The sequence below is a fragment of the Cygnus atratus genome, chromosome 6 (assembly GCF_013377495.2).
Source record: "Cygnus atratus isolate AKBS03 ecotype Queensland, Australia chromosome 6, CAtr_DNAZoo_HiC_assembly, whole genome shotgun sequence".
Lineage (NCBI taxonomy): Eukaryota > Metazoa > Chordata > Aves > Anseriformes > Anatidae > Cygnus > Cygnus atratus.
Window position 1 is genome coordinate 16,155,610 of NC_066367.1, and position 27,613 is coordinate 16,183,222.

The 27,613-nt window shown below is 34.0% G+C and overlaps 1 protein-coding gene across 1 annotated transcript in view; it reads left to right on the plus strand.

The window, feature by feature from the left end:
* CCDC141 (coiled-coil domain containing 141) overlaps window positions 1–27,613 on the plus strand; it is an 80,921-nt gene that overhangs the window by 45,883 nt on the left and 7,425 nt on the right. Inside the window, exons 14-25 of the mRNA XM_035571390.2 lie at window positions 321–443; window positions 1,047–1,235; window positions 1,520–1,699; window positions 2,785–2,934; window positions 9,710–9,850; window positions 11,072–11,260; window positions 12,819–13,002; window positions 14,157–14,266; window positions 16,088–16,192; window positions 16,853–16,933; window positions 20,543–21,423; window positions 23,384–23,556. Of these exons, the coding sequence (XP_035427283.2) occupies window positions 321–443; window positions 1,047–1,235; window positions 1,520–1,699; window positions 2,785–2,934; window positions 9,710–9,850; window positions 11,072–11,260; window positions 12,819–13,002; window positions 14,157–14,266; window positions 16,088–16,192; window positions 16,853–16,933; window positions 20,543–21,423; window positions 23,384–23,556 (2,506 nt within the window). The remainder of the gene's footprint in view (window positions 1–320; window positions 444–1,046; window positions 1,236–1,519; window positions 1,700–2,784; window positions 2,935–9,709; window positions 9,851–11,071; window positions 11,261–12,818; window positions 13,003–14,156; window positions 14,267–16,087; window positions 16,193–16,852; window positions 16,934–20,542; window positions 21,424–23,383; window positions 23,557–27,613) is intronic.

The window sequence follows — 27,613 nt, forward strand, 5'->3', positions numbered from 1 at the left end:
TATGAATCGTTTTTGTGCAATATGTTCAAGATCTCTTGTCACCCTTGTCAAAGTCAGAGGGTTTGAGACAGAGGTTTATAGCCGGAAAAAAAAAAAAAAGTTAGACTACATGAAAAAATACAACTATCAACTTCAGAATCTCCTCCTTCCCCCCATCCCCCCCCCCCCTCCCCCCCATTTTCCTCCTAGACTCTGATTTAAGGAAATTTACTGACAGCTTTTATATCTGGTTTGGGAAAGGTTCTTGTTACAAATTTAGATTTGGGTTTAACTATTTTTTATTTACTAAAGAAATACTGAAATATCTGATTATCTTTTAGACTACCCATGGGCTGAAGATTCTTCAAGAGGCTCTCAGACTTATATCAACAGTTGATCTTGGAAGCGACCTTTGTATTGCCTTAGAACTACAAAAGCTTAACCAAATAAAACCACAGTTTCAGGTGAGAAACTGGGATAGCGGAGTGCATGGTGGATCAAAACTTTTTTTTTTTTTCTCAAGTAAATAATAACATTGACATTGCTTTTAGACAGGGTGCCTGGGGTCTATTTTACATTGCATATTGATTTTCCAGAAGGGAGGTTTTGTCTGTGTTGATGAGGTAAGGGAGAAGATGTTTTACCTTCAGCATCCACAGAATATCTTGTGGAATGTTAGCTGTGTATTGAAGTGACACACAGGCATTGAGGTGGGGAAGAGTACAAGGAGATCATCAGCTTTACACTTTGGAGTCAGAGCTGGTCAGAGGCTGAGGTATATCGTACTGAGTGTCCTGCATCCTCTGGATACTGTTACTGAGTTTTAGCGAGTAGGACAGTCTCTTGTTCCCCTAAGCATCAGAACTTGACACTGTTGTTTTGATTAAAGACTGTTTCTGGGTGATAGTTGATATTCAACCTAGCAAAGAGTAAAGAATATGGAGAGTATTTTAAAGAGGCATTTATTTTTCCCTAAGATAATTTACTTTTCATAGGTTGTTTTATTTCATAAAATGTGAGGGAAATTATGCAAACGTATTTCTGTAATTTCTGCTCCTTTTTGCTAGCAACTGAATGCTGAACTTGAGTACATGATAAAAGTATTAGAATCGCCAAGTCAGAAAGGATTTCCTGTGAAAGAGAATTCTGAGAGAATAAGTGAGCTTATTCATCTACATCAAATGGTAAAGAGCATGATGGCAGAATATGATGAGATTTTCAACAAAACAGTTAAATTCCATCATGTTAAAAAAGAAGTGAGTATAATCTTTTAAAATACATCTTCCTTTTGTAGCCAGTCTCTTTTTTTATATTGGTGTCTGTCATCTTTCCTTTTTCACCCAAATAAACAACATTACCCTGCCTGGTGATCAGAAATTTTGGATCTAAAACTGCATGAAATTTGGAAAATTTAAAATAAAGATCTGAACCCAAATTTAATTACTCAAAATTTAGATTAACAAGTTATGGATATGAAAGGAATAGTAAGCTTCCACTCACATTCAAAACACACACTGATTTTCAGTTTAATATATTCTAGCTGGAATGTTTATCAAAATCAGGAGAACTGGATATTCCTGAAATAACTGAGGGCCCTGAAGATGTACACCATGCTAAAGCCTACCTTTTGAATGCTCAGAAGAAACATACACATATCAGACAGCTTTATAAACTGGTTATTACCCAGGGAGTGGATATCTTGTCTGCAGTACAGCAAACTGTGAGTAGAATTAGAATGATCTGTGAAATCAGGGATATATATGAAATAAGATTATAGAGCTATCTTATTGGCTTTTAAATGTACAACAATGTATTAATACAGTGAGAAAAATAAATACAGCGCTTTGAGAAAACTTTCAAAAGAAAACAAAATATAGAATCTATAGTAGTTAATCATTTGAAGATTTTTGCTTTTAGAGTTTACTGATGTACAGCCATCAAATTAAATAAAACATCTGGGAATTATATTTATTCTTCATTAGTTCCTCTCACATTATGAATTGGTTTTGCCAAGAAGAAAAACATGGCATTTTTCAAATCTTGTCTTAATTTTTTAATGATCTGTGAACAGATCTTACATCGGAAAGCCTCAAAATAGGTTTGAGATATGGAGGAAGTTTTAAAAATATAAGCATTGGGGCAGGGAGAGAGAGAAAGCATGACTTTCTGTTCTCTAGTAATTTTTGTGCAGGTCAAGGCCCTGTTGGTCGTTTCTTGAATGCCACACCTATGTATTAGACTCCTGATACTTTCTAAAGGTTGTTTTGCATATTTATTCTCCTATAAACAAAGGATAACAAAAGAACAAAAAGGAAATATAATGTGTTACCTTATTAGTGGATTCCAGACTTGCTTGTATTCTGAAATGGATATAATTTAGAAAGGAGTTATATATTCAGGGCAGGATCGTCATTGCCCTGTATCCATTTACTATGGAGAAAGCAAGACATTCCCTTCTGACCTGCTTAGGTTATCCGTATTGCCAGCCTGTTCTTCATGCTCCATGGCTTGGTTGGCAGCAGAAATGAGCTACCATCCAAATGGTAGAGACTTAGAGTATTCCAATTTCTCTTGGCTCAGAGAAGATACCATGTGTGAGTTGTGACTTTGTTTCCTGGAAATAACCCCCCAGAATACCAGTGAATGAAATGTCTGTGTACTTGCTCTTGTTACAGGGGAGGTATAATAGTTTAATCTAACCCATTGTTACTATTTACGCATGCTTTGCCTCAAAACAATTTTCATTTTAGATTGATTGAATTAGTGTATGCCCTGAATTTCATACTTTGTCTGTTCTCGGTTCAGAATTGCTTGAATGTTTCTGTAAAGAATCTGAAGCAAGAACTTGCTAGACTTGAGTGCGACAGCATTAACTGGAGTTCCAAAGCAGATAAATATGAGAAAGAACTGTCACAGCATTTCCAATACTGTACCAATCAAGAGGGGATAAATGAGGTAAATGATATAAATACCCATTAAAAAGGCTATTGTATGCTATATGTATATATTACATATATATACATTACTGTTTACTGTTACAGGCTTTCAGTTCTGTCAGCTTCATCTGAAATGTAAGGATCTTCAGCTGTCTTCCTTATTAAGCTAAAGTTTGAAACAAAAGTAGAATTTACACCTCTTGCAATTGTTAAGGCTGTTTCTTGTGCTATTAAGAAGTTTCAGTCTTTTAATGAGAAGATTTCAGAATAATTTACTGCTTGACGTTTTGTCAGAAATCCAAGATGTGATGCTCAGAAAAATTGTTAGAGGAGAAAGAAATATTCTGTGACATAATATATTAGAATTTTTTATTATAGAACATAGGCTAGGAAAAATTTCTTAGTTAATATGATCATTAATTTAACATCTTAGTAGGCCAAATATAAATCCACTCACAATTTTGCAAGTAAAATGTAAAGACATTTGTCTCTGCAAAAATCAGTTTAGGAGAAATATCCCATAGAATGAATCTTCCTAAAGTGATCTATTAAAATGAGAGGTTGATGGCATTAGCAACTGCACTTGATGTTCTGTAGATGGCACTTCTGGACAGTACAGGAAAAGTACAGAAACTCTTACGTGGAGATTCTTACCTGGAAAGATTTCATAGAATCATTTCACAGAGTCATAGAATTATTCAGGTTGGAAAAGACCTCTAAGATCATCTAGTCCAACCTTTAACGTGGTGCTAAAGTCCACCACTAAATGTTCCCAGAAGTGTGAAACATATGTAGTAGATACACAAGAGGTGGTGTTTTTTGGAAACAAAGGCATTGAAAATTATTTTTTCTTACTTTATCTTTCAGTAAGTAAATCCAGACCTGAATAAAGCAAGACTATATTTTCTCAGAATCACCAACAATGAGGTGACTGAGATTTCTGTCCCAATTATTTTAATGAGGAAATTGTTTTTCTTTTCTTTTACAAAATATTTATGTTTGTGAAAAAAATGTAAAGGTAGTTTGAGAGAACATGTGCAACAATATATATATATATATATATATATATTTAATCTCAACAGCTGTTCTACTCCATTGTCAGTTATAATCTGAACGTGTTGCACCCTGTGATGATCTGTGCCTCAGCCTCCTGTGATGTAAATTCTTGGGTGATGGTATACGGCGATTAGAATGTCAGGTGATTAAATTAGAAGCACTCAGGCTGAGGAGCCATGCTATAGAAATTAATGAAAGCATGAAGTACCTAAACAATAGGTCCTATTATGCTTTGCAGTGACACAGCAGATTCAGAATATTTGAAATTTGAATTTAACTATTCTAGTTTTTTTTGCTGAAAACACCTCTAATTTGCTGAAGAAAAGAAAAATGTTTGCTCAGCAGCCTGTGTGTAAGACTGGCCATATTTGGAGAGAAACTTGCATTAAATGGTTCTTGCCTCTTTCCTTAGTTTCTTGGATTATGTAATGAGTGCAGGAGAACGTGATTCCTTTCTAAGAATTATTTTTTTTTTTATTTTCATTACTTATTCTACTTCTAGTGAAAGCAGGATATAGAAGAAAAAAAACAATAGTCTCTTTCAAATTTAAATGAAGAGTGTGTCAATGACACTTCTTACTCACCGCATGTCCTATATTATTAAATATGATGTCAAAACTTTTCATAGTTGATGGAAACCCACTGCAAAATAATTGTATAGCATACTTTTAATTACGATATTAATTATATATTTTAGATTTTAAGTTGTGAATGCCATCTTGGCTGTATAGGTTAATACATGTTACATCCAGACCTACTTGAATGTCGAGTGTAATCTAACAGAAATACAACTTGCCCTGTGAATATCTTTTTCTTTAATTATATTCAATTTCTATTGAAAGTTAGCATAGAAGATATTTCCTAAACAAAGCTAGGCTAGTATACCTGTATATACATTAATCTACTGCTATTTCTCTTCATTTTTTCATTAATTATTTATAACTAAGTCTGTTTAGAGATAAAGAACAAAGACATTGCAACAAACTAAAAGTTATGAGTATTCACTTGAGTATTTTATTTTCTGTTAATTTTAACATCAGAAGTTAGTCTGAATATTGCTAGTATCTGATAGAATTGTTTAAAATAATTTTCTTTGCCATCTACTATGTCTAAGAAAATAAATATTTCATTTTATGTTCCAGCAGCAAGCAGCAGCTGCTCATACCTGTCACAGAGTAAACAGCCAGACAGACAACTTAGTTGTGATTTACCAGTGTACAGAAACTTTAAAATGACAGAAAATATTTAAAATTGTGATGTAAATGTATAAATTCACATACATTTAATGTGGTGAATTTAAGTACATACAGATAAAGACATTTGGCGATTAGGACTCACGGGTGTTTGAAAATACCATACTTAAGTCAGAGTACTTTACTAGCTCCGTGTGTTTGTAACATATTAGTACTTTTACGAGAAGCACAGAAACAAAAAATTATAGCATAGGATACATAGAGTGGGTTTGGAAACAGTCTAGGAGGACAGAACAATAAAATGTATGTCTTTTGTGTGCTTTTGCTAACTTAAAGAGAATTTACAAAGGCCAAAAAATTATTTATGCCTTCTACATCCTGGTAAAGTATAAAGAAAGCTCTTATCACCTTTGAGATCTGCATTTGTAAATCTGGGCTTCCTGCTTCAGTAACTAGCTTGAGTAGCAGCCTCTGAAGAACCACAACTCTACACAACATTACACAGCAATGACTTGTGAAAGAGATTAATCAAGCCTCATGTAGCTTAATACTGCATTGAATCTGCTAATGAGATTAACAGTTTCTTATAACCCTCTTATAACATCTTATAACCTTCTTTTAATATGATAACCCTTGCACTTCAAAAGCCTTTTCAATTTACAAATAACATTTGTGTGTCTGCACAAAACTTGTAACAGAAGAGTGACAGATCCTGAAATAGGTTCTCTGCTCTCCCCAGCCATCTCAATTCTTTCCTTTCCTCTTCTTTATACACTTATAAAAAGGTATGACTGAAGATATGAATTTTAACCACAGAGAGTAATAAGCTATCTTAGTTCATTAGGCAGTAGGAGCTGATATTTCATAGCATAATTCTTAACTTGTAATTTATAAATGCTTGTGGTCCCAGAATTAAATAGCCATTAATGACTTGAACAGCACCTTTTTTCTTACTTTCCATCTCCTGGCTGGCTTTACTTCAGCCTGTTCTTTAATCTTTGCCATGTTGAAAATCTGTTTTTAGCAACTTATTTTCATGGACTATTTTGATTCTTAGTGCTACTAAAAGTTTTGTGTGTGAATAAAAAGGGAAGGATAAGTGGTTAATGACACTGAAGTACCTCCTGGAAAGGAAACACAGAAATCAAAATGTTTTAGTGGAATTGTACTGTTAACAAAAACAAACAAAAATGTTTAAAGCAGTTTTATAGCTTGCTTTTTCATTTATTTCATAATTGTGTGATAAATCTTAGCAATTGGCATTTAAAACCCCTCTCCACCCATGACAGGCCAACTATAGTTAGGAACAGCTGCTGGATTAATGACTATGACACAATGGAGAAGTCACAAAGTTCCATTAAACTTGGCTGAAGTCACTGAAGCATATTAGGATGTATATAGACTTAAGTTATTCTCATTGTATTTTTCAGGAAATAGAAACCTGACCGCATCTCCATTTTTCACTGTTTTCTAAAAATTCAGCTATATAGCTTTGGTACAGTTGCTGCTGTTAACAGGCATTGGGTACATGCACTCTGAGAGGATAATATACAAGTCTAAGCTGAAACTGGTTTTCTACTGAGGCTAAAAGAGAAAAGTGACAGCAGCTGCAGACCTTTGACACATGAGCCATCATATCTGAAACAAGGCGATCTGATTTCACATACTTCTTTGAGGAGAGCTTCTGTCCTTATAACCGATCGCTAGCTTATGTATGTGCCTAAGCCAGTGAATAAACTAAAACAAACTCTCGCTCATCTCTTGTTTTCCTCAAAATTAAATCAGCAAATAAGGCATTTGTGTTCTGAATACAAAATACTGTTCTACAGAGGTGGTTTTATTAACAGAATACTGTTAGGTAGATTTTATTATTCTGCATACTTAGGTGGGATAAAGAATTTAAACTAATTGGAGATCACAGTGTAGGTGATAGAATTCCCTTCCTTTCCATTACACTGAGTGTATACCATCTGTCTGTTCAGTGCTGAAATAATGTGAGAGAATCCCACTAGATGAAATGAAAATGAAAAGAATATCCCTTGAGGGATTAACATTAGTATGTGATGATAATGATGAATTGCTAGCTCTCCCAATAACAGCAACTGCAAAATGAGCATTCATTACTCTCTGGATTTGGAGGGGGATAAGGGAGGGTAGGGGAAGAGAGATCTGTAAAATGTGCTTCAAATATTTTAACTAAATATCAAATTGTGGGTGTCACCTAAACTTTTTAACATTAATCAAGTGAAGTTATTTTCATTTATTTTTATCTGGAAGAATAAATCCTAAAGTAATAGAACTGCTGCATTTCTTTTATATCGGTTCCTTTGGATAAATACCACTTTACAGAGTTTATTCTACATTCTTCTAAATGCAAAAGATTGTCAATCTGAAAGAAGTGAAAATCTCAAAAAAAAAATAATAAAAAATCTTTCAGTCCTTTTTATATTCTTCCATTTCAAATGTTACAAATTAACACTTCCACATTTTTTGTAATTATGGAATTGAAAAGTAATTAAAATAGTACCTTTTCTAAGGTATCAGCACCATATTTTAAGCAGGTATGTTTTTTTTTGTTGTTTGTTTTGTCTGGTTCTTTTCCCTGCTCATTAAAGTCATTTAAAAATAACTGTAATATATAAAAATATATTTTACAGATGTAAATGAAATTAAAATTATATAACTTCTAGAGAAAAAGAATACTGGAAAAAAAAACTTTTATACTTAAAAATATATGTATATATAGTGCTATAAATGTATTTTATCTGAGTATGTTTGATATGGTTCTTTATAGATTGTTACTAATACAAAGAATGAGATACAGTTATATGGTTTATTAAGTGTATATGGTGTACACACCCATACAATGACAATGAAGCAAACAGATACTTAGAGTTGTTAAAAAAAAAAAAAAAAAAAAGGAAAGAAAATGCAAATATGCTGTGTGTTATGGTAAAGAAATATAGTTAAAGCTCCCATGGTAAAGAAATACCGTCTTTACAAGTATTGATCGTGTATAACCCTTCTTTTTGGTGTGTTTTAAAATAATCCTGGTAAATTGTCTAGCAAAAAAAAGTGTAGTTTCCTCAAACTCATCAGTATTATTTCTATCATTATGGATTTTTAAAATATTTTATAGATTGAAGAAAATATAGCCAAATTCCATCTAAGTAACAGAAAAGTTCTTCAGAAAATTTAGCAGAAGTAAATTTAACATTAATTATCTCATAGAATCATAGAATGGTTTGGGTTGGAGGGGACCTTAAAGATCATTTAATTCCAAACCCCCTGCCATGGGCAGGGATACCTCCCACTAGATCAGGTTACTCAAAGCCCCATCCAACCTGGTCTTAAACACTCCTAGGGATGGGGCATCCACAGTTTCTCTGAGGAAGTCTCAGCTGATAGGTCCCCCTGAAAAGTCTGGAAAGGCACTAGTAGTTCATTATCAGAGCTACTAGTTCATAATTTATATTATTACAGTAATCATTTCCCCTTATGTTGAATTTGCTGTATCAAGCCAGTACTAACTGGTAAAAATACTGTCGTCGTACCATGTTTATGTAGCAGTAGCTGGGTGAGGTTTTATTTGGGTGTCTGTTAGGCAGAGTCGCTCTGCTACCATTCAGAACACTTACTTAAAATGTAGGTGCTCATATAATCTACATCCTGGTTCTGCAAAGAACCAGATTCATCTTTGTATGCTGTGAATAATCGTGCTGAAATATTTGAACATTTTGTTTGGATATTGTAAAATTGAGCACCTGTGTAACCTCTTCAGATGCAAGGTTTCCAGTCTTATTCCAATGCTAATAGCTGCTGTTTATTCCATCTTATTCCCCACAGATTTTATTACATATTAGCCCATAGCTGCTGTAGTATAAGGATTATAGAATCACTGAACAATTTAGTTTGGGAGAGACTCCATCTGGTCTTGAGATAAACTCCTAAGAATCTATCAACTTTTCTGACTACTGGATATTAGTTCCCAGTATAGTGATAAATTCCTATTTGGAAAAAAAAAAAAAAAAAAAAAAATCTGACATAAGTGAAATATTGTACTGCAGGAGAAAGATACTATTTGTAAATACAAATATACTTTCCCAAACCCAGTAAAATGATGTTTTTCTGCAAACTAAATGTGGGTATACATTTACACAGCTACAATTTCCACCAAATGTACTAATGTATGTGTAAGTCACCTGTCTGTAGTTGAAGTCATTGAAAGCTCTAGGACAGGATTGTCTGAGCAAGGATCTCAACCTTTGAGTCAAACCTTTTTAACTCAGCCAGTCTGGAAACAATACTCAGCAGTCAGACTGCAAAACTTTTGATGTAGCAAGATTATGAGTTTCCACTACTAGAAAAAAAATCTGAGGAAATAAGGATGTTTTATGAGATGGCACAGTGTTAATAATTTCTGTATTAAATTCTCAGTTTTCAGATTGTGGACAAAAAGCTCATGGAAAAAAAATACATGGAAGTGTGCTGATTTCTTTTTTTACTGACAAATATTCTTACTCTTACTTATTCTTACTCTTTCAGCTCAGAGAATCATTTAAGGATCTCAAAAAGAAATTCAACAATTTGAAGTTTAACTATACCAAGAAAACTGAAAAAGCTAGAAATTTGAAAGTGCTTAAAATAAATATTCAGCAAGTTGATACATATGCTGAGAAAATACAGGTAATACTAGAAATATTAGTCTTGATAAAGCCTTGACTGAATTGAAATGGCCTGTGCTTAGCGGTAAGAGATAACACAAAATGTATTGAGTTTCCCTTTCACTAAGCTTGATATCATCCCCCTGTCTCAATCACTAAGACATATTTCATTGTTCTGTTCCTTTAATTCTTCAGTAAAATGATCTCATCCCAATTGCTGACTTCCTAAAGTTCAGTCCTTTTATCCTGTTTATCCTGTTGTTTTTTTTTCAGCATAACTTTTTATTCTTTCTGCCTCTATTCCTTCACAAGGTGTGACCTAGTTTTCTCTCTCCTTAAAATAAATAAATAAATCATATATCCTATCAAAATTGTGAACAAATGAGCACATTCCCTTTTGTATTCATCTATTTTCCTTTCTCATTTCATCATGTAAGCTTTTAGAGCCCTTTTCTGAATCCATTACCTAGAGTTGATCATGCTTATGGCACCTTAGAGCCCTTCTCACTGGAAACTCTTCTTCCAAATCCTACAATGGCCATTTTAATAACCAAATTATCCTTTTAGTATCTGGAGCTAGCAGTGCCAGTGTCCTCCTTCATATTTTTTCTCAAGGTTTCAGTAGCTTCTGTGATTCTATTCTTGCTATTTATTTTGTTATTACTTCTGAAACCTTTTTTTTTCTCCTTTCTTGGTGATTTTATCTATAAATGTAAATTCAGATCACAGAATCAGTGGGGTTGAAATGGACTTCTGGAGATCATCTAGTCCAAACTCCTTGGTCAGAACAGGGTCAACCACAGCAGATTGCTCTGTGTAATGTCCAATATCAGATTCTTGTGCAATATGCTAATATTGTAGGGCAAAAAAATGACTTGGTTTAAATTGACTTGTATTTTGTTGAAGTAAGAGTCTGAAGGATTAATAATATTTCTTTTTTTTTTTTTTTTTTTTATTTTGCCTATTCAGTGAATGTTATTTTATTCAAGATCCAATGTTTTATTACCAGGGATATTTGTTTATAAACTGAAAGTTTAATTCAATTCCATATTTAACAAATAATTATGTTGATTACAATCACATTGTAGATTTGCTTTGCTTTTGGAAATGCACATTATACTTACTTGTCATTTTAAAATATGGAAAGAGAATTAGATTTGTATATTTTTCATAGTCTTTTAACTTTTTATTTCTAAAAACAAATATTTTTTGTGGTGTTTAACATTGCTGCATCTTTAAACAGGTGCTTAAAAAGAAGATGGATAATTTAGAGAAGAAATTCATTGACTCTGCAGCAAATGAACTTAATGGTAGAGTCCTCTTGGGGTCAATTAATGAGTTACAAAAACAGTTGAGTGACTTTGGCAAAGTTGTGGAGGATTACAGTCAAAATCTGAATCTCATGGAACATCTGCAACAGATGATGGAAGAGGTACTAGTAAACCTGAGATCCTCACTATGGCTGTAATAGTGATCCAGGGCTGGGGTAAATAAAAGTGTTGATAAATACAGGGAGAATTTGTGACTTCCAAAGGTTTGGAAGGTTCCAAAGGATTGCTAAAAATCTAGATTTTCTTCTGTTTTTCCTTTGTAACTTTGTAGAGAAAAGAGGAAAAACATGCAACTTGACTGTATTCTTGCACTGCTGTGCATAAGACCAGGTTTCAGCTTAGCTGTGATCATACTTTTGAGCTCATTTACTGTAGGTGTATTCTGGAGCATTCTTTGATAGCAGCCAAATGACAAGAGACAGGTCATCACAATACCCAGTTGTCAGGAAGAGCTGTCTGTGAAGTGTGCAATTTTGGAATTGAAATTTAAAATATTCAATAAATTAACAAAAATGTAAAATATTCAATATCTTAACACCTTTTTTTAATACTCATGCTTGGTAAACATACTTTTTTTTTTTTTTTGGCCTGTAGCAAAGTCTAAGTCTTTGGGGGGGAATTCTCTAATTTAATATATCTGAGGACTGCCTTAATGTTGCCATATATTTTTTTTAAGTTTGTAAAAGTATTTTCCCTTGTGCCACACTGCATTGGTGCATCTGCTGTGAGTCAAGCACATTCCTGTCATCACTGTTTATTTTTAGAAATAACACTGTTCAAATCTCCAAATTCATCTAAATGTCTGATGAATAAATTCCCTTAATTATGGATCACAATACTAAAGTATGTTTTAAAACATGTTTTCATTGTCCAGTGATCACATAAATGTGTTATTTCATCTGTTGTTAGCAACGAAATTTAAGTTGTACGTTTTCATTGTTTAACATATGCCTTGCCCAGCCTTAAACTTTGGAGAGCAGAACTTATTTTCCAGAGATAAACATCAAGATGTTTTTTACTCATTGTGAAGTAGCACCTTTTACTTGTTTTCTTTCAGAGGATAGACACAATCTTAAATGATGATTTTAATGGTACTTAAGTATACTGATTGTTAGCTGCTTGCCATAATGATGTAATGCAGATGATATTGAGTGAGTACCAGATTCAATTCTCTCAGTATTGTTAACCAAAAGTGTTTATTAAGGGTACATTTTAAAGACCTTTTTTGTAAGTAGAAAGAACCTCAGCATCTTTAATGGTTGCTGAGAGTAACTCTATTTGCCAGCAGACTAAATCTAAGCAATCTTGCTGCCCTTACACAGGTATAACTGTGGCCACGATATGAAGTCTGTGAAATTAGACAGTAGATGCACAAAATAGAAAGAACTCAGAAATAAAACGTGTTGCAAAAGCTTTAACTAATAACTTAATGGATCTAATGATTAAAGAAAATGTAGCAGCTATTAATACTTACAACAACATTTGTAATGAAAAAAATGTTTTCCAGGTTAAGTTGTAATCACAGTATTTAAGGCATAGTATATGCCACTGAAAACAAACAAAAAAAAGACTAAGAATAGTCCAGTCTATTCTACAAAAGCTTGAACTGCTAATAATTATTCATTATAATAGTGTTTTATCCTTCTCAATCTACTTTAGTGTCAATTTTGCTTTGAAGATGTGAGTGCAACAGTCGTTAGAGTTGGCAAGTATTCTGCAGAATGCAAAACAAGAGAAGCAATAGAGACTCTCTACAAGCAATTCAATAAGTTTATTGAGTCTACAGTGCCTCAACAAGAAGAAAAAGTTCAGCAGATTATAGACTTGGCTAAACAGTTATATGGTGAGGAGCTGTCTGGAAATGTTGAAAAAATAAAAATAGAAACACAATAGCTTAGGACAGACAGAAGAGGATTCCTGGATTTGTTGATTTAAGAAGAAAAGGTGTTTTAAAGTATTGACTAGAAGGGGTGAAAGACTTCAGAACAAATACTTAAAAAATAGAAATATGAAAGTACTAAATAGTCTGGTAGCTATTTGGGTTTCCATATACAGACTGAGTTCACCCTGAAATCTTAATGTGGATGTCCATGTAATATTTTTGAGCTTGGAATTAAGGCTTCGTGGTTTATGGTAATTCATAATAGACCAACCCTTTGAAGTCAAAATATATTAGAGAGTTATACTTCAGTGCTGAGTGAATATTTACTTTAATATTGTAAATAGCTAGTGGAATGTGATTGCTAACTTTATTAGCAAAAAAAGGTGGATTGTTCTGTAACTATTGAATTTACAATTGTATTGATTTGTAATGTTGACTTGTTGATTGAAAAGAATGAAGGTCAGCCAGCTTCAGGATTTTGTTTTTTTCTCCAGCTCAAAATGTTTGTATACCTGTTGAAGTTAACTTTATCCAAAAAATAAGGTATCCATCCAAATGTGAAAGGATAATATGTAGCCTAGAAAGTCAAGTAGTAAATATAAGATTTCAATGCTGTGTTTTTAAATTCCTCTAATTTTATGTCAAAAAGGCTATTCAGAGAACTGATCACCTTTTCTCCTTCCTTCCCTCCCTCCGCTACTCTTACCCTCCCTCCTCTCATACTCTCTTCTCCATTCTGTCTTTTGTTTTTTATAGCTTATAGCAGGGATCTAGGTGTCTTCTAGCTATATAATTGGTCTAATAGTTTAGGAGATGCTTTGAGGGCAGTGGGTTTTTTAAGCAATGTCACTAATCAGACAGTAGTAATTCTGATCAAGGAGAAGCCCAACAGAAGACATGCGGATACTGTGAGGTCCAATCTCAAGTAAACTAGTAATAGGTTGGAAAACACATTGTTCTGCATCATTGGACTCCAGCAAAAAATAAACACAGAGAAAAATATAATTATTGCATTATATGGAGGATATAATGTATATTGAGTGTTATATGTCTGTTTGAGGTATTTGGGGTTTTGTTTTTCATAAAAGAACTTTTATGTTATTTTGCCTTTGCAGGTTTTGAAGAAGGAAAGAAGTATGTTGAAAAATCTGTATCAAAGTACAAAGAAATTCTTAATTCTGTTGATGAGTTGTGTAGATCTCTGAGAGAATTTAAGGAGATTCAGGTATTTTTCTTTTATCTGGAGAATATATTTCATCTGCAATAGCATATCAGGTTTAGTGTCATCTATGGGAGTGTGAAACATTTCTTGATTCACTTTTCCATTACCTGAAGTAATGATTATAAATCAATGAAATGCCACTTCTTTGGACACTAGATACTCATTGTGTGCTTTTTTTTGTTTGTGGTCGTTGTTGTTTGTTTTGTTTTTTTTCCTGGACTTCTTTCAGACCTGTTACTGCTTTCAAGTAACCTTTTGGGGGAAAGTGTCACAATTTCTTTCTTTAAATACCTAGACAAATACTTTTTTCATATTTCTTTTTCCCTTGGTACTGAAATACAGATAACTGCCAGATCTATAGAATGCAAAACAATGTAGTTTATTACATTATAGGAAAAATTATCCCCAAATACAAATCGTGTTAAAACCAAAGTCATTTACATTTAAAAAGCCTGACTTATAAAGACAACAACAAATGTATTAGTTTTGTATTCTGGTACGCTTCTTTAAGCATACCTAGGTAAAATGTATCAACTAAGCCCAAATTATGGAAGACGGTTGGAGGGATAGATTTCTGTAATAATGACTCAGTCTACTCTATCCCTCGGTCTCAAAGTAATGCATCAAACCACATTCAGCAATAGATGGTGGGGTAACTGTGTGAAGTTAGAAGAGTTAGAGGCTTAAATATCCTGGTTTTGTTTATGTTGAATGCTGTTTCACTTTTCTTTGGTGGAATTTTTCATTATTTCTTATAATATAAAAACTGATCAACATTCAAATTATCCATTAATACACTTAAAAGCAGTAAGAGATGCCAAAAGTACAAATGAGTTTCAAAAGTCATTAAATAAATGGAAAGAAACTTTGCCTGTCATTACTAGCATAAATAAAATTGAATATAAATAACAATTAGCTTCTTCAAGGTTCTCCTTCTGGTTCACATGTACATAATGGTACAAAATGGTATTTTGTGCAGAGCAGTAGCACCTGGTTCTGTCAGAATAGGGCTTTATCTTTTGATTTCTTGTTAGCTTAATACAATGTAATACTTTGACTAATTTTGATAAATGTAAAGTTATCTCTTTAACAGAGGTTTTTGGAGAACATTTTTCTTTTCCTCACATAATCATTCATAAATTTTTACTGATTGCTTTAACCTTTCATTTACGTGATTCTTGGAGATGATTAAAAGAAAAAATACTTCTTACTCAAAATGAATATTATCAAAAGGGAATTTTCTGCAATAGAGAGTAGTTATGCAACTTTTTTCAGATGAAAGATTTTTTTTGTATTATATGGAGTATTCTGAGATTCTAAAACTAACGTTTTTATTGTTTTCCACTGCATCTCAATAGTTGATGTCTGAATCTTATGAGAAATCGTTCAGCAAATTATCCAGACAAATAGACACCATGAGTATGCAATGCCATGGATAATAATTCAATTTCCTGTCATTTTTAAACTAACAAATTGAAAGAAAAATGTCATATTGCCTATCCCTTATTTTCCTTTCTTTATATCAGGTACAAATGGGTTCCTCAGATTCTTGGCCACCCACTTGAGCTCCTCAGTCTTTAGTGTCCTGTGCTTTCCCTACCTTGAAAAAGATCCACTCAGCTTTGAAAAATGCTTTTTTTTTCCTTATCCAGGAATGAATAAATCAGGTTTTGTGGCATATTTTTGCCATAAGCCATATACACCTGTCCTGATGAAAGGACAGGTCTATTTTTATTGTTTAACTACACCACTGTACAGAGCATGAGTAACTACCAAGTACTACCTTCTGTTGTGTATAACCTTAATTTTCTTTTCACATGGCAGAAAGATGAGTTTGCTGAAGAGTTGGTTACTGTGCAAAAAGAAGAAAGAAATAGCCAAGATGCATGTGAGGCTGTTATAGATGAAGCAGAGGAAAAAAAGCAGCGGGTCAGTTCGATTTTTTTTTTTAATTATTATTATTGTATTTATTTTTACCAGAACTTTATTTATTAAAAGATTTTGTGCGTTACTGGAAACTTTTTTACTTTTCAGGCTTGAGCTTCCCTGAAATTGAATGCTCTCAGTGTAGTCTTGGTATTTTAATTTCTATTTCAATTTTTTTAGATACCCCTCTGCCCTCCATCCAATGCATATATTCTTCCTTACTCACTTTATTTTTTTTTTAGACTTTTTACTCATCTATGTATCTTCTCATTCTCCCCCAACAGAGCACCACATTTATTTTTTTGAAAATCTTCTTTTCATACTCTTTTACCAATTTTCCAATGTGGTACTATTACCACAGTATTCATAACACAGCCATCTTATGTTTGACTTTTCCTCCTTCCTCAAGGGAGAATACATTATGCACTCTCCTTAAAGGAGACTTAAGGGAATGTAGGAAGTAATAAAGGAGACTCCCGTTAGTATTTCTCAGAACCCTGATAGTCATATAACCTCTAGCGACAAGGTATGGAAGTATTTGAATTAAGAGTAATATGCTATGAGAGAAGACTCAGCTTAGAACTTGAACAAATAATGGTGGGAATTAAGATATTTTGAATCACTGAGGTCTTCATCAGAAAAAAAGAAACATTTTCATTTCAGATGGGATCAGATATATTGCTTACAAATTCAAAAAGCGTTAGTGAGAAGAGAAAGAGCATGTCTCCTACCAACACTAAACAGGTATCTGCTTTTCATGTTGAGATTTATTTATTTTAAATCATATTGATGGGCATTGTTGTGTATTCTCAAAGGAATTTTACTCCTTGTTTCATTGCTTGTCAGAAATAACACATTTTTACAGACATTAATGGGCTTAGATTCTCTTAATTACAGTATTAGAAATCCAATACAAAGCCAGAATTGCTTCACTTTTGCAGCAGTGTGAATAACAGAAAAGCAGTCATAGCAAAAACACGATGTAACAAAAATACAGCTGTCAGTAGTTCAGTATGATGACATCACACAATCTGCTGTACTCTTGGTATGACATTATACATCAACAAAACAGCAGAAATCAACATCAAATAGTTTACTTCACTCTCACATCAAAACATTTTAGTTACATTTCAGTTGCCAAAATTCCATGCAACAGAGATCATAAGTTCTGAAGTATGAATTGCATGTTGAAGATCATACACAAAAGCAAATTAGTTATTAGGTATGTATTAGAATGGTAAAAGTTCTAGAAGACAAATGTCTTATTTATGAATACATGGTAAATGAATGTGAAAGATTTCAAATTGTAAATGAATAAATGTAGTCTTAGAAAGACAGGCTTTACAAAAATAAAAAAATATAATTGACTTTAATTCCTTTATCTTATAGAACATTTTGATGCCTTGGGGTCTTGGTCTGCAAAAGTAAATAATTCACTATGTGAAATCTTTCGTGAACATGTGAATGGATGTTAGTATATATAAGTCTTTACAAAGGTAGGATGCATTAGCAATTGATTTAGAGCTCTAAAATTTCTATTTTGCAAGCTGATAACGTAGACCAATACTACAAGACATTAAATTGTGTTTTATAGAGACTCAACCAACATTAACATTCCCTTCAGTTCAATACAGAATATCCTCTTCTCTGCTGATGAGCCAAAATTGAGTTTAATTAACTTTGTCACCTCTGTTCCAAGCCAATGAGAGGTTCACCATTGACTTGTAGCCTAGATTTCACTCAGAATTTTGTGTCTGTTCCAAAAAGCCACCCTCTGGAAAATCACCTCACCCAGCAGATGGCCATAGCTCTATTTCCTATTTTGCTAGGCCACAGCCCTGTCAGTCCTTGTCAGACTGCACATCAGCTGCCAATGGAAGAAGTAAAGGGTATGTAGAACAGCAAATATCAGATGTGAAGTATGACAGCTATGATACCTCCCCTCTTTTCATCACTCCATACTTCACTTAAAGAAGTAGCAGCTTCTTCTTACTAGGGCTTTTCTGTCTTCCATTTTCATGCCTTCTGAGAAAAGACCTGGCCCACTCCCAGCCTCTCATCCAGTGAGCCAACAGTATATAATTTTGTCTACACTTCTGCAAGCTATTTTTTGCAGTATTAATTTGCTTCAGTAGTAAGTAGCACCCTCTAGAAAGCGAGTACTTCTCGTGCTTATTTGATTGCAGGTATCACACCAGGGCTGAAAGACCTCATGCTGCCAAAGCCTGTCTGAGAGTTGGCTCACTGCCCACCTGCAATTTTTTTCATCAGCACAACAGCAGTTTCCCTAGGGTCATTTTGCAGCAGTGTTTGGAATAACTCTGCTCTATTCTGTAGCCCGCCCCCGAGGTGTGTTGACCATGAAACTGGCAGCACAGCCCTGCACTAGGATACTAGATTAGTTAGTGGAGGACTCCAACATCGTTTTGGCTTTCCCATAGTTGCACAGACGTATGTCAATGTGTGCACATATGCATATGCTCTTCAATAGGATGGATCTGGATCATTAATTTCATTCAGACAGTAGAAACTGTCAATTTGGACATTTTGATCTATGCTTTTTACATATACCTGCTCAGAATGTAATATTCTTGAGACACTTAACTTAATATTTAATTAGATTTGGTTTATTAAATTTTTTAGTGCAATTCAAACTATAATAGCCTGATTTTTGCTGCCAAAGTGTCTATTAAAACTTAATTTAAGAAAGACTTGCAAATCTGGTCAGGTTTATAACTGACATGGTTACTTAGAACAATACTGATAAGGATAAAAGGATGGATGACAAATTTGCAAACCCAAGAAAAATACATTGTATAAGCAAACTGAAATCTATTGCTAAAAATAACTATTTCCTAGGAATAGTTGACAATTAGTTAGAACCCCAGTAAAAAATTTGAATACATGCCAAGTGAAGAAGCAACTCATTTATTTTTTTCTTAGTAATTGGAAAGGTGAAAAATTGACATATTTCACTAAATTGGAAAGAGAATTATTATGTTTACATCCATGATATATTCATATTCAAAGATATTTTGGGAGTTGGTGCTCATCAGAGGATGCATGTGGAAAGCATTTAATACACAAACTTGAGCTTCATCTTACAAGTGAAATGAATGTTTTAGATAAAACAGACACAGTAAAAACCAAACTTTCTTCCATTCATTCATTTGCATGCTTGGCACCGGTCACCTGGCTTTTAAATAACGATTTTATTAAGTTAGAAAAAAATCTGTATTAATTTTACCATATCTACAGATATGGGTGCATATGTACAGACCAAGTGTGCATGTGAGGTTCTGCTTTTTTCTTTTACTGTGGTAATTAGCTTTCCAATGATTAGGTTCTATAATAAAGCAATAAAACAAAACAAAACAAAAAAAGTCCAAACAACTGTGCTGCTGCAGTTGTGTACTGGGTACTGCCAAAGAAGTCTGGTTTGGAGAACAAAGACACCGGGTGTACCACACAATAGCTTTGAATGAACAGTTTATAGGTGACAGAAACATTGCTTAGTGGATTAAATATATTTTTAAGAGAACAAGAGAATACCATAAGAAAATATTGTGAACACCTTTGCTGTGAGCCCCGACACAAGTGAAGCCTGATAGGCCCGACTATGTGGTTACACACTAAACAAAAATCAAGAGGCAGACAATAATAAATCAAATGTCTTTGATGTTTTGCAATTGAAGTGAATGCAGTCGTGATAAATCCAATTACTTGTAAAATATGATGGGTTCAAGGAAATAAAAAATAATTTTACCATTAATTTCTGTTAATATCTGAACAAGATCTTGTAACAACTGTCACAAAATAAGGAAAAGATAAAATGCTTGAAAAAATATCTTAAAGATTTAATTGTAAATCTTGAATATGACCAGTGACTCTCAAATAACAGAAGTCCAGTAACTTAGCTGTTAATCTATTTTTGTTATGTAACTGTTTCCCATTGAGATGTCATTATGCCATCTCCTTTCACACACACACGCACACACCACAAACGCTCTTATAAAAAGCACTCTTATAAAAAGAGCAGGAAATCCACAAGTTGTCATTTGTTTACGGAAAGAGGTACTTTTATTGTTACTGCTGTATTAAGTTCTTGTACTATGTTTTCTGCTAGTCCATCCAAACAGTTAGAAATTCCAGTTAACTTCTGCAAACTTTTCTAATGACTATCCTTTCCTCATGTTTCCTCCTGCTTCTCAGAATAATTAAGCTTAATTAGAGGAAATATTTCAAATATTGTTGATAGCTTCTGCATGAAAAGGCGATGCTTAGAACAGTAACTCATTCTTTCTCTCTCTGTTTTTCTTCTTTCACTTCTGTTCTGTCCCCTTCTAATTTAAGGAGAGGAATATTGATATTCCAATTATCTGCCCAGCTGGTAAGGATCTTGTTTCACAGGATACAGAGCTGTCATCTTCAGCCAAAGAGAAGAGCTCACAGACTGAGTTCCTGGCAGAAGAAATACCCTCTGGAGATGAATATGAGTGTATATCACCTGATGATATCTCTTTGCCACCACTTTCTGAGACACCAGAATCCAACGTCTTATTTTCTGAAACAGAGCTAGAAGAGCAGTGCTGTTGTAGTTCTCATAATCCGCATGCCAGTTCCTATAGCTTGCAAATACAGAAAAACACTATTGGTAAAAAGTTGATGGAAGCATCTGATCTCTTAACAAATTCTGCTTATGCTGATGCTACAAATATTAGAATGGAAATTCCATCTGATCAGTTTGAGAAGTTTTATATCTCTTCAGCAGATTTTGATCCAAAAGTCAGAGCAGAAGCTCCTTTGGCTTATAGTTTACGAGCAGTATCTGAGGCTAGCACTGCTTCCTGCACAGTGAATGCCAAACCAGTATATAGCATGAGGAGTGAAGTGTGCAAAACACATTTGCAACACCTTGAACTTTGTAAAAGCATGGCAGAAGCACAAGAACAATTGCATGACTTGAATAACTGTACTAAAACCCAGGACAGGCTGCATGCTTTGCCTGATGCATTCTCAGGTTTCATGTTTCAATCAGACGCCACCAGAAGCTGTCAGAGGCAGATGGTTACCCGAGAAGAGATTAAAAGTGCATCAGAAAAGAACAGCATGGCCAGCCTAACTGGACAGGCGCCTAACTTCTCCCAGCTTCTGTCTAATGTAACCGTCATGGAAGGTTCTCCAGTAACCTTGGAAGTAGAAGTAACAGGATTCCCAGAGCCTACACTGACATGGTGGGTAGCTTATAACGAGAAAAACTAAATATACCTATTAGTGAGGCACATTGAACCACTTATATCTATATTCATTAATCTATAGACTAGAATAAATGGCTTGTATCCTTACCACTCCACAGTTCTGCATGTTTCCCACTTTCAAAATTGTTTTGACAGTTAACCTACTTGAAATAATCTCTCTGTACTTAATTTTATGAATAATGAGAGTATCAAACAACTGCAAGCATATCCAACATTCTTTGAGCAAGTATGTCAAGAACTTTTTATGTTCTAGGCTATAACAATCCACTTGTTCAGTAATGTCTTAAAAGAAAGACTCAATCCAGATTTACTGTAAGTAATTCATCTGTGTTGTTTCAGGAACTTGCCACAATATACAGACAGACACAAATATTTATAGTCACTATGTGTAGGGGTGCACACATTTATATATAAGTGAAAGAGTTCTCAAAACCAGGAGAGGTTACAGGTTAAAAAACCAAAACCCTAGTGTCTAGTGTCTACACTATGAATACCCATTTTATATGAAATACTTGCTCTCTCTGTCTCTCACTCTGAATTGCTATATGTCTAATTAGATTTCTTTATACTCTATTGTGAGAAATACAGATATTGTAATACAAACATATTTTAATATGACTTTTTAAACGTTCCATGCAAAGATAGATAAGAACTGAAAAAGGAGGCAGGATTCCGAGATTTCAGTGTTAGTCCTGTATTTGCTGGCCTGTTTTCATAAACTTTTACCATGTTTGCCATTCCTTCACTTATTCCATTAGACTTTCACAGTGGAGGCCTTCCTTTAATGGATTAAAGTAAGATATGCCTCTTAATAATCTTAACTTGAAGACATTTCTAATACTACACATGTAAAACATATATATTGTGCAGAAGACAAAACAAGTAAACTATAAGCTCTTAGTAAGCTCTTAGAATTTTCTTCTATAGCACTGAGAAAAATACTGGACTCTGCAGCCTTGGTGGTATACTCTATTGGTATCAATAAATTTAATTTAAATCCAATTATTCTACACTTTGAGGAGTATTGCTGGTGAAACAAGGTACCTTCAATTTTGTTTTATCATAAGAAAGCATTAATTTAGCTCAAAAGTATGTATACTGATGATACATGGTCTTTTTAAGAATAACAACTGAAAGCATTTTGCAAATGATAAATTTATGAAAATAGAAAATTAATATCTTTGTGATAAAAAAATAGTATGGTAACACCAATACCATGTATTTTGTACTGATATAGACACTTTGTTGGATATATAGTTGGAAAATCATGTATGCATTTGGATTAGGTTAAAAGCAGCTTATACTGAAACACTATCAGGCAAGAAGAGCCAGAATTTTCTCTCACTTCCAATTCATAAATCAGGAGTCAATACCAATACATGGTGACTGATCCTCAAGTGTTAGAATATGACACCAATTTTCTGAAATAAGTCATGATACGTTGTTCTACCCTGTTTATTATGTGAGCTAAGTAAACGTTAAGTGGGCTCATGTGGAGGAATGGGTCCCTGACTGTTCTTTATAAAGTTCTTTATAAGACAGAAAGTTTGTATGTTGCTTGTGCATTTAAGATGCTATTTCCCCTGATTTGAATATGGATTGACTGAACACCTTACTAGCAAAAATGTTTCAGCAAAAAATTGAGGGGACAGGCCTTCGTGCTACTCTCTCCTTGATTACTGCAGTGAGATAACTGGGTGACTTGTCCATGCAAAACCATTTTCAGAGCCACATTTTCTAGTGTTAAGATTGTCTTCTCCAATAATTTGAATATGCATCCATATTTGTATATAACTTGGAAAAATGAGGATTGAGAGCATGACAGTGAACTCTCTCTTGCTGCCAACTTTGTGTTCTAGAGGTTTTCTGAATTTGGAAGTTTCTGCTTGACATACAATGGTACAAATCTGACTTGAAAACTGACTCTCTGCTTCAGGTACAAGAAGGGCCAGAAACTGACTGCAGATGAGCACTTAAAGCTTTTACAAAAGGAGACAAAGCATACTTTACTCATTCAGAAGGTGTGTGATAAAGATGCTGGCCTCTATGTTGTTCGGGCTAAAAATTCTAGTGGCACCATATCATCAAGTGCCATTCTCCACGTGAAAGGTAACAGGCCACCTATTGCAAGAATAGACTGGATAATGCTGTGTGTCATCTATATTAGCATATCACTAATGTACTGGCTATTCACAAAAGTACAATATTGACTGCACTGGGCTTAATTCTCACATGCTAAGGCAACATGAAATTTATTGTCCTACACTGAATCTTTCACCATCTGTACCAAACTACTTTTATGCCACACTCGATATATTGCTTGTTTCTTAATACCAGTATTATATGATTGTTTTTCTTTCTCATAGTGATGTTGAGATAAAAATAAGTTACAAAGATTTTCTAGAATCTAAGACCTGGTTCCCATTCTAAATATGTTGGCAATATGAAGTGTTGAAAACAGTTTTAATGGCTATTACATGTCAAAATACACACAGGTAGTGCGCTCAGATCAACATATTTTTTATGATACAATTTTTGGTGGGGATGAAGGAGGACACTGAATTTTATTTTAAACATAAGATTTATTATTTCCAATGACATTTTTCTCATCTACCTTTATTTTTATTTTTTTTATCTGTAAGGTAAAGCTTCTTAGTATAAAATGGTAATATTCATGATTGCACTGCCATAGATCAGATTTAAATTTCAGTCTCATTCCAGAGGATCGTCTCCACAAATAAAAGCTGCAGTAGTTCCAATAGAGATGTGATAATCTGCACTACAGAGATTTGACCCAGAATTGTCAGGATTTGTATAAGCAGCACTTAGCATACAGTAGAACAAAACCTGTACATGTTTACAAAATGAGACCTTCCAACATATCCATCTGCTTAGAGAGATGCTTGTGATACTTCTCTTCCTTCTTAAAAATTAAAATTATAAATATTTATGATAGTTCTCCATATTGTTAATATATAGGAAAAGAACAATAATAGTTTATGAAATGAGCATTTATGCACATTTAAAAATTTTAATGCACTTATTTCAAACAATCACATTGTAGAAATACTCAAAAGTATACTCACACCAAAAAATAATTAAAAGATCAGTCAAATAGAATTCTTCTGTAACTTCAAAGTAGTTAATCCAAAACAGAAATTTATCGACATATTGCATTTCATTCTTGACCAGGACAGCCGTAGATGTTATTTATTAAGTACTTTGCTTAAATATTTGATAAAAGCAACATAACTGCTAGTGGAAGAATTCATTCATAAATCCTTAAATGTCACTTGAATCCTTCTTTACTTCTAGTATTTGTTTAAGTACGGTAAAACCAATTGAGAGAAAGACAGATGATTTTTCCTGCATCTTTGATTTTCATCTTTCATATTATGAAATATTCTTTCTTCTTTCATATTATGATTATGGCGGTGTGGAAAATTTAGAGAGAGGAAATATTTACTTTCTCTTCCACATTTTGCTGAAAGAAAATAAGCCTTCTACTGTGCAGCATGCTGTGAGCAGAATACATATTGCAAATTGCACGGCGTCAATGAAATTGAACACTGACATTTAGATATTTTGGCCCAGTGGCTGTAACTTTATTAAAATTCCTGTAACTTTGAAACAGGAGAAGTTCTTAAGGGAATACAACCTCACAACTATAAGAGGGAGCTGGAGGAAGAGGAGAGGAGGTGGTGAGCAAATGACAGAACGAAATATTTAACTAAACCCTGAACGAACAATTTTCTGAGTTCAGTCATCTCCTGAAAAGGTTGTTCCATTCTCCCAGCTGTAAAAATCACTTCTTCTCTAAAAGTTTACTTTCCATTTCACAATAAAACTATTTTTAATTAGTACAATTTTGAATGTTTCGATTTTCATAAAAGTAAAATTCAGTTTAGTGTGCTTATGCCCTTGTGACATTATCTGCCTTTAGTAGTTGTTACAAACATTCAGCAAAACCTTCATGAGCAAGCTGACTTACCTAACTGTTCATTCCATTAAGTAGTATTACGGTAAGAACAAACCCCACATGCCTCTCCTACACTCTGTAAGGTTTTGTCTGCTGCACAGCTGCCAGTGCTTGATAACTGTATCCTGTTTATAACACTTATTTTCTGTTTGAAAAGAAAACTTAGGTGATGGCTGCCTTCAGTGCTCTATTTTTACTGAGAATTGTGACTCTTCCAGAAGCCCATCATTCAAAAATTAAAAGTACTCGTGGATGTTGTTTTGATTTGCTTTCTGCTTTCTAGCTAACTTTATAGAACACTCAGATCATTTTCCCAGGCATTTTTGCCTTCAATCTTGAGGCTAAGTTTATGCACTGAGAAAGGAAAAAATTGGGGGGGGGGGGGGGGGGCAGGGGTAAAAAAAAACAGGAGTGAAAGCAAAGATGTTCTCTTCTGCCTTGCCACTTCCAGAATCAGGCCTTTAAATTATTCACTAACTGTCATAAAGCTAGTACCAGAGTCATAGCTCTGTAGAGGCTGGACTCAAAACTGCATCTCTGTTTTAATGTGTGGATGCTTCATCTCGAAAACTACAGAAAGTTCATTGCTAGAATAATCATTGTTCTGTCATCTTTATATGGTGAGTGGGTGAGTTCAGCACAAAGCTGACATTTTGGTTGGAGGAGAGCCACTTGTGGAGCAAAACAGCAATGCAGGGTGAGCTTCTGTCCTTCAGGCGTCAAGGATTCTAATCCTGTTCAGAAGATCTTGTCACAACCTCACTTGTAGTTCTATCAAAGTGAAAAAACTTGAACTTTTCATCTTGTCATGGAGCAGAAACCAGAGGTAGCTTGGATATAGACTGGTAGTCAGATCCAATTGCTTGATAGCACTTCAAGAAAGACTATTTACTATTTACAGTAATCAGCTCTATGAGTTGAAAAGGCAACAGACAACTCCTAGAGGGGTGTTCTTTCTCCTTCCTAATGTACATCCAGACTGAGGTATTACAAGGGAACAGCTATGCAGACCTTTTCTCTCATACACATTACATTAAATCTGTTTCTGCTCTTATTCTTAATGTTACTTAAAAGGCTTTAGAACAAGCAGAAGAGATCTCAGTTACTTGGTTCACGTGAGATTTGACAGACAATATCTAAAGGTAGTTTGCAAAATTAGGTGAGAGAAAGCTTTGAACCCAAGTGGGATTTATTCAGTCTTTTCATTATTATTATTATTAGAAACTAACCAGTAATGTTATCTGATATTGGAGTTTGGGTTACACACGCACTCCCAAGCATAGCAAGGAAGACTGTAATCTTTGCTCCGAGAGAGGAAGAGATTAAGAGATGCTTCAGAGCAAGAGAGTAGATTTTGTTCAAACTGTTGCAAATCTATGCTCTGTATGCTTATGAACAAGTATATTCTACCTTTTACAGTAAAACTCTGCATATGTACCATGCTTCATATTTCTAGTCTTGTATACTTAACTTGTTTCCCCCCTTTGCAGAAAAACGTTTAAAATCTGATTTTCTCCTGAGTTATAGTTTAAATAATTCATGAAATGAGGATTGTTGCTAAAGATTGTGTTTTCCGTATTTATTTTTATCTTTTTTAAAATCATATTTTGAAAGTCCTATTGGTAGTTCATATACTGAACAAGACATGGAAGTAGCTTATCTTAATGGACTTTTTTAAGGCATTGCTATTTGAGTCTTGATTTGGGATGATAGTCTGGAAGACTTTGCAGAAGAGGAAGCTGCATTGATGTGATGTCCCTGTAGATGATCACTGCTACGATATGGTGTTGAAACACCATCCATGCTCAATTTTGGTGGCTAAAGAAGGACATTCTTAAGCTACTTCTGTCTAGGAAGTCACTAAAGAAAAGCTGCCCTCTGACTGCAAAACTACCAAGGAAGAATGGTAGTGAAAAGCCATGCTTGCATCCTTTTCCAACTTGAACCATAAATGCCAGTTCTAACTGACAAATTCCGTAGCTCAGATTTCAACAGATCGTCACCAAAGAGAGAGAGAGAAAAAAAAAAAAGCCAATGGTGGTCTTGTCTCCAACTACGTCAAGCAAAGACAAAACAAAAATTATTCCAATGGGGATGACTAGAATGCTGATAACAGTCTTTGAACACTGAGTAAAATTATATGCGTCTAAAGATTATATGGAAGACCCCAGTAGATTACCTGTCACC